General features: G+C 41.7%; 3 protein-coding genes across 10 annotated transcripts in view; 2 read left to right on the forward strand and 1 right to left on the reverse strand.

Annotated features, from left to right (window-relative positions):
- Nucleotides 1-6,767, reverse strand: part of LOC118745977 — a 177,702-nt gene that overhangs the window by 117,355 nt on the left and 53,580 nt on the right. The window lies entirely within an intron of this gene.
- LOC118745976 (peptidoglycan-recognition protein LA) overlaps nucleotides 1-6,767 on the forward strand; it is a 167,295-nt gene that overhangs the window by 85,189 nt on the left and 75,339 nt on the right. The gene's annotated exons all lie outside the window — the stretch shown is intronic.
- Nucleotides 4,005-6,767, forward strand: part of LOC118745978 — a 15,240-nt gene continuing 12,477 nt past the window's right edge. Inside the window, exons 1-6 of one of the 4 annotated variants that reach the window (XM_036479679.1) lie at nucleotides 4,005-4,154; nucleotides 4,223-4,330; nucleotides 4,415-4,465; nucleotides 4,516-4,580; nucleotides 4,638-4,848; nucleotides 4,912-5,005. In XM_036479679.1, the coding sequence (XP_036335572.1) occupies nucleotides 4,120-4,154; nucleotides 4,223-4,330; nucleotides 4,415-4,465; nucleotides 4,516-4,580; nucleotides 4,638-4,848; nucleotides 4,912-5,005 (564 nt within the window). In that variant the 5' untranslated portion in view covers nucleotides 4,005-4,119. Of the gene's footprint in view, nucleotides 4,155-4,222; nucleotides 4,331-4,398; nucleotides 4,581-4,637; nucleotides 4,849-4,911; nucleotides 5,006-6,767 lie in introns of those variants that run through there. The other 3 variants (XM_036479678.1, XM_036479677.1, XM_036479680.1) reach the window with 3 other exon arrangements.

Here is a 6,767-nt window from a genome sequence, read left to right on the forward strand (position 1 = left end):
CTTCTGGATTCTTAAACTGTAGTAGCCACTTCAGCGCTGCATGGTCCGTTCGAACTCGGAAACGTTGCCCATAGAGGTACTTGTGGAAATGTTTGACGCAGTCCACCAACGCTAGTAGTTCTCTCCGAGTTACGCAGTAGTTCCTCTCTGGTTTTCCAATCGACCGGCTATAGTAGGCAACTACCTTCTCCTGCCCATCAATTAACTGCGACAGTACGCCTCCTATGGCATAACCACTAGCATCCGTATCCAAAATAAACGTTGCACCTGGAACGGGATACGCTAGCATAGGTGCAGTACATAGTCGTTCCTTCAGAGTCTGGAAAGCCTCCTCCTGCTCCTTGTTCCACTCGAAGGCTCTATTTTTCCTAGTGAGCTCGTGGAGGCTTTTAGCAACGCTGGCGAAATTCGGAACAAATCGGCGGTAGTAGGTGCATAGCCCAAGAAAACTTCGTAGTTCGTGCAGGTTCCTAGGCCTTGGCCAATCCTTTACTGCTTCTATCTTTTCCTTCGCAGTACAGATGCCCTCCGTTGTCACCTTGTGCCCTAAGTAGTTCACCTCCTTCCTGAACAGTGAGCACTTTTTAGGACTTAGCTTCAGACCAGCGCCAGCTATCCTCTGGAAAACTTCTTCCAAATTGTTCAGGTGTTCCTCAAAGCTTTTACCCAATACGATAATGTCATCTAGATACACCAAACATGTTTTCCAATGCAGTCCTTTGAGCACATGGTCCATAAGTCGTTCAAAAGTGGCAGGAGCGTTGCATAATCCAAAGGGCATCACCGTGAATTGCCACAGACCGTCTCCAACGCTGAAAGCTGTCTTCTCCTTATCCTCGTCACTTACCTCCACTTGCCAATAACCGCTCTTAAGGTCGAGTGTTGAGAACCACTTTGTTCCAGTCAACGAGTCCAGAGTGTCATCGATCCTGGGAAGAGGATAGCTGTCCTTTTTCGTCACATCGTTTAGTTTCCGGTAGTCTACGCAGAACCGCATTTGACCATCCTTCTTCTTCACAAGTACTACCGGCGAACTCCATGGACTCGCTGATGGTTCAATCACACCACTCTCACTCATTTCTTTTATTATTTGGCTAACAGTTTCACGTTTGGCAAGTGGAACACGCCGAGGAGCTTGACGGATTGGCCTTGCATCGCCAGTATCAATGCGATGTTTCACAACGTTAGTCCTGCCTGGTTTGTCGCCATCCTTGTCGAATATGTTGCAGTATCTTCGGAGAAGTTCCTTAGCCTTGTGCTGGTATTTTTCTTCCAACCCTTCCGTCCATGCATTAATGTCTTCCGCAATGTCATTCTCGCCAATGGAATCGCTTTCAGGTAACTTTTCGCAGTTGAAGATTGCCTCTACCTCTCGACATTGCCCCAGTACAGTTCCTCTTCGGAGTTTGACTGGTGACTTGAACTCATTGAGCACTCGAACTGGGATGCGTCCATCCTTTTGCGTCTTAGCCAAGGTTTTACCAATAAGTACGTCCGGTGTAGAATTTTGTGTTGCTTCAACAACCCACAATTTGTTTGTCCCACAATCTCCATCAATCTTTGCCCACACAACTGCTTCTGACTTCGGTGGAATCTGCTCGCTTTCCTCTAGGATCACTCGCTTGCTGCTGTATGGACCATCATACCCAAACCGAAGGGGCACTTCCATGTTGTTATACGTCATAATCCTGTTCTTCATGTTGATCTTCATACCTTGATCAAGCATGAAGTCTAATCCAATTATGACTTCATCCATAATCGCCGCGACTATGAACTTGTGTAACACCGTCACATTCCCTATTGCGACTTTGCATGTTACCTCCCCTACAACTTGGGTGTCCTCACCAGTTGCTGTCCTCAACCTTGCTCCAGGTAATGGCCTTACCTCTTTAGTGACCAAATCAGATCGAATGATGGAATGTGATGCGCCCGTATCCACAGTTAGTACTCGCTCATGTCCGTCCACATATCCACCAACAGTAACGTTGCTCGCTTTTCTGCCAATTCGCGAGACGGAGATTATGGGGCATTTAATTGCGGGAGCCAGCGCGCGCCCCTTGCTGCTGGCTCGTTTTAGTTTAACGACTGATTGGAGTTGGTTTCGTCTCCTTCAGCCCTGCGTTTGCGTCCTGCTGAATTGTTAAGACCATTGGAACTTGCGCTGCAATCGCGGGCGAAGTGGCCTGACTTTCCACATTTAAAACATTTGCCAGAACCATGCTTTTTCTCGCCCAGCAGTTGGATAATCTTCTTCAGCATTTCATTTGTCTCTTCCGGTGCTTCCACTTCCACACGATGTGCTTTGTAGGCTGGTCTACTTAGGAGCGCCGCCGTTTCACGCGTCTGAGCATACGAGACGGTTTCAGCAAATGTTGCCTTTGGATTCGCGTACGTCTCTCGCTTGGTATACATGTCCCGCATTCCGTTGATGAACCTCTGGATTTTTACTCTTTCAAGGTGCTCACCAGATGCGTCTCCAATTGCCAAATGAGCCAGCCTTTCAATCTCAGAGGCGAATTCCTGTAAAGTCTCGTTGGATTTCTGGCAGCGATTCTCCAGCTCCATCTGGTAAATCTGTCTCCTGTGCTCGCTACCATAACGTCTTTCCACTGCACCCATTAACGCATCGTAACTGTTCCTTTCACAGTCGGGAATAGTCTGCAAGATTTCTGCCGCAGGTCCTTTCAATGCAACGAATAGTGCAGCGGATTTATCCTCCATGCTCCAATGATTTGCTGCAGCCGTTTTTTCGAACTGGAGCTTAAAGACCTGGAAAGGAATCGTGCCGTCAAAGGATGGGGTTTTTACCTTGGGTGCGCTCGTCGAAGTAGCTGGACGATTCAACTGCATATCTCGGAGGCGACCTTCCAACTCTTCTACCTTAGCCTCGACTTTCTCCTGTCTCTCTTCAAGTTTGTCCTGTATTTGTGTAATTTTTTCATCCTGTGCTTCCAGCTGTGATGATATGCGTGCCTCCTGTGCCTGTAGCTGAGTTTCTAACCGGGATGACACCTGCGCTGATACCTCGGAAGATATACGTGTTTCCAAGGCTTGCATCTGTGAGGAAACGTCTGACGACAACTGCGACCTCTGTTCCTGCATCATCTGTGACATGGCAGCCAATAACGTGTTCATGTCCATACCTGTTGATGAACAAGGAGCATTTTGCTGTTCTTCAACCTTCCCGGATGTCTGTTGCACATCCTTTGACGAACATGCAGCCTCATCCTTCTGTTCGTCCTTTGCGGATGTATCGTCGGGTTTACCTTGGAAGTCGTATTTGTCCACGTCGATGCCTTCAGCTTCCATAGCCTCTCGCAACCGGGATAACAATTCCACTTTTCTTCCGGAGGTGGCCAAATTACGCTTTTCCAACTCCTGTTTCAGCTCCTCAATTTTTAAGTCCTGAATTTTCGCCATTTTTAGTAGTTTCTTCTTCGGGATTTATTTAACAATCCCACTTCTGACACCAATTGTTACGATTATCCTTGAACCCTCGTCCAGATTACCCAAATATGCTCGGGCTCGTATCGCTGGATTGTTAAATAAATGCTAACGTTGACCAAATTGTAGTACAATTAACTTTATTGTACAACAAACAATTTACAATACTTGCTAATACAGTAAAAAACACTTTACAATACTTGTTAAAGCAATAACAACGCTTTACTACTTGTTAACACAATTAAACTTATAGCTTGCTTATTCGCCACTCAATTCTCCGCTCACTTTACTTGTAGCTTGCTGACTTGTAACTTCGTAACTAACTCACCTCGTGGTGGCGGCGCCCTTATATACCTGCGCTGGCACTTATGGCAACTCTAGAACATTCTGAAGTTTATCGCTCATTCTCTTTCGCTCGCTGTTCGCAGTGTTCATCCAACTTGACGTTTCTCTTTGTGGAACATTCTACGTCATTCTTCGAACATTCTGCCTATTTCTCGTTGTTCGCTTTGTGTTGCCGCAGTATTCGCCACAATATGGCAGCATCTGTGTTCATTTGCGCTTAAACAGCTGGCTATGGCGTAGAGTTCATTCTAAATACAGCTGTTTAATCAACAACTTCTTATTTTGCTTACACCTTATAGAGGGTTGGAAACTATAGGAAATAGATGAAAAATGGAGAATTTGGGGAAACTTGAGGAGCAAGTCGTGTAATGAACATTACCGAAATTGTCAGTGTATTTAGTTGGTAGATAATTATAAAGTTTTTTGTTTACAGAAAATCCCAACTTGATCAAGTGGCTAGACCTCTAGAATTAGCTGATGCACTCAAATCAGTGTTAGGGCAATCCATGGAAGAAGTACAAACTGCGAACCAAAACGATGGGTACGTGTTGTTAATTCTCACTATAATTTAGTTCTATCAAAGTTGTCTAATTAATTAAACTATTGTAGTTTTTTCACACCCCAGTCGCAGGAACAGAAATCAGCAAAGAAACGTGCGTCCGCAGATAAACAGCAAGTATATGGGTACATGAAAAAGAAGATTCTTAACCATTTAGAAAAAAATAGTTGCAGCTCAAGTAGTGTAAATGATGTGATAGCAGCTTCGAAATTTAATAGGGACGTAATACTCGGTAAAATAGGGTGCTGGAATTTTAAGCCAAACATTTTAATCATTCTTTTCCTTATAGAATATTTAAATCAGCGAATGGAAATGGCTGTAATGAATGTGCATGAAGAGTGTGAGTCGCCAAGTTTTAAGAACATTGAAGCCTGGTTAGTGCAATTCAAAAAATGGAATTTACCCCAGTCATGCTTGTATGAACCTGCTCTAGTTATGAATGGCATTGCAAATAATGAGGATATTCCCCCAGCAAATCAATTGGAAGGTATAGACCTAAGGTTTGTAATACTTATAGGTAGTTTGTTTTTGAAAAGGACAATCAGCATTTTCTTTACTTGCAGATCTGTTTATAAATTTCTAGGAAATGCATTGATGGGCTTGCCACAACCAAAATTAAATACCAAAACAGCGGAGTTTTTAGCTAAAGAGTTTGAGGTAATTTACCTTTTAGAAAGCTCATCGTCGTTTTAAGTACAAAATCGCGTATCACGATAATGCAAAACCGCGTATGTAAGGTCACCAAGATTTTACAGGAGAGAGCGGTATTGAAACTATGCTGTTATTTTGCAGTACATGGTCTAATATCGATATATTGGTATGAATAGATAAGGCTTTATGTCTGGAGCTTCCTATGAGCATATCAAATTTTTGGCACAAATGTCAGTTACGCGGTTTTGCAAAACGACGATAGACGGATTGGCACTTTAAATGACGTCATAAGCTGTAAGTCTTGTTGTTGTTGTTGTTGTTAAAGCGGCTACAACAACCCCGCCCAGATCGGTTGATATCTCAGTCGTTGTCGTCAAGTTCCACTAACGGCAGCCCTAGGAAGTGTGCAGCCTCCACTGGGTCGTTCCACAGGGACAAAGTCTTGTCCTTCACTATTGCTACAGGTTTAGGTACGTACATATGTACATATATGTATGTATGTAGCCTAGCGCAGTGCACCGAGTTAAAAAAATTAATAGTGGTATTTTTACATAAAAAAATGGTAGAAGTTGGTAGATTTTTTAAGTTTTTTACTCATACAGGATAAAACGTGCCGATTTCATAAAAGATGGCGCCACCTCACACTGGGGCTTCTTCATAGAGTTCGATGCTCAAAACTCATTTTTCGAAAGTCGGTATTTAAGATAAAAAATATATACCAGCAGAGTCATAACAAAGTAGCAAATCTAGTGTATAAACATTGGGTTCCGAACTACTACCAGTTGCTGCGTACAACAGCTCAAAGTTAATTTTTCAGTCAGCAAGAGAGAGTTCATATGTGTTTTAAAGGCTGACTTATTATGTTTAAGGTAACTATTGGTAGAGGAAACTATGTCGTTGAATAAGCAATGTGTGCTGATTGTTTTACAACTTTACATCATTACATAATTTCAATGGTTTCTGAGATATAAGGAAAAAATTTTAATAAACAATTTTTTTTCATAGTGAATTTTTAAATTCGTATTTTTCCAAAATGCGCAAGGTTCTTTTTCCGAATCTTTTTTTGTTATAACCTAACCGCAAGTCTTTTTTATATAAGTAAAAAAATATATTTTATTCATACAAGCTTCATTTAACTGGTGTGGGGTCCACTGATATATGTATGTATTGGAAATAGTACCCAAAAAGTACTAAAAATAATCCTAATCTTTTGCCCCTTTTTCTACTACCCCAAAATGCATGGCCGCAATTGGCATGCAGAGAAAGTGAGGTTATGTAAGTGACATCACCTTATATTTATTTCACCATGAGAATTTCCTATAAACAAACGTTGGATTAGTAAGAAAACTCACACGTACGCAAAATTTAACAGTAGAATACAGTAAAATTTTCACATTGCTGTTAAGAAATTTTTAGAAACTTTACCCAATACACCAGGTAAAGCTACCTGTAAAATATGGAGTATTTACACGGTCTGTTCTGGAAGGGGTGTGATTGTCGAACAATTTTTCTTCCAAACTTTTATTTCACATTAAAATTTCTTCAATCGAAGTAAACAGCTGTATCGAAAAAATATTGGGCTCAAAAATATAAAAAATTAAAAATAACATAAAATATATTTACGTATATGCATATAGTTTTAACCCTTCGATTTGTGAGAAGGTCCCTAGGGACCTTTTCGTATTTCATGTGCCTATATCTTTTTGTTCAATGCATTTTTGAAAAGAATTTATACATGTATTCCAAGAATAAATTAAGCTGAATCGTT

This window comes from Rhagoletis pomonella, unplaced genomic scaffold (genome assembly GCF_013731165.1).
Source record: "Rhagoletis pomonella isolate Grant_MI unplaced genomic scaffold, Rhpom_1.0 Rhpom_scaffold_00010, whole genome shotgun sequence".
In the NCBI taxonomy this organism is placed as follows: Eukaryota; Metazoa; Arthropoda; class Insecta; order Diptera; family Tephritidae; genus Rhagoletis; species Rhagoletis pomonella.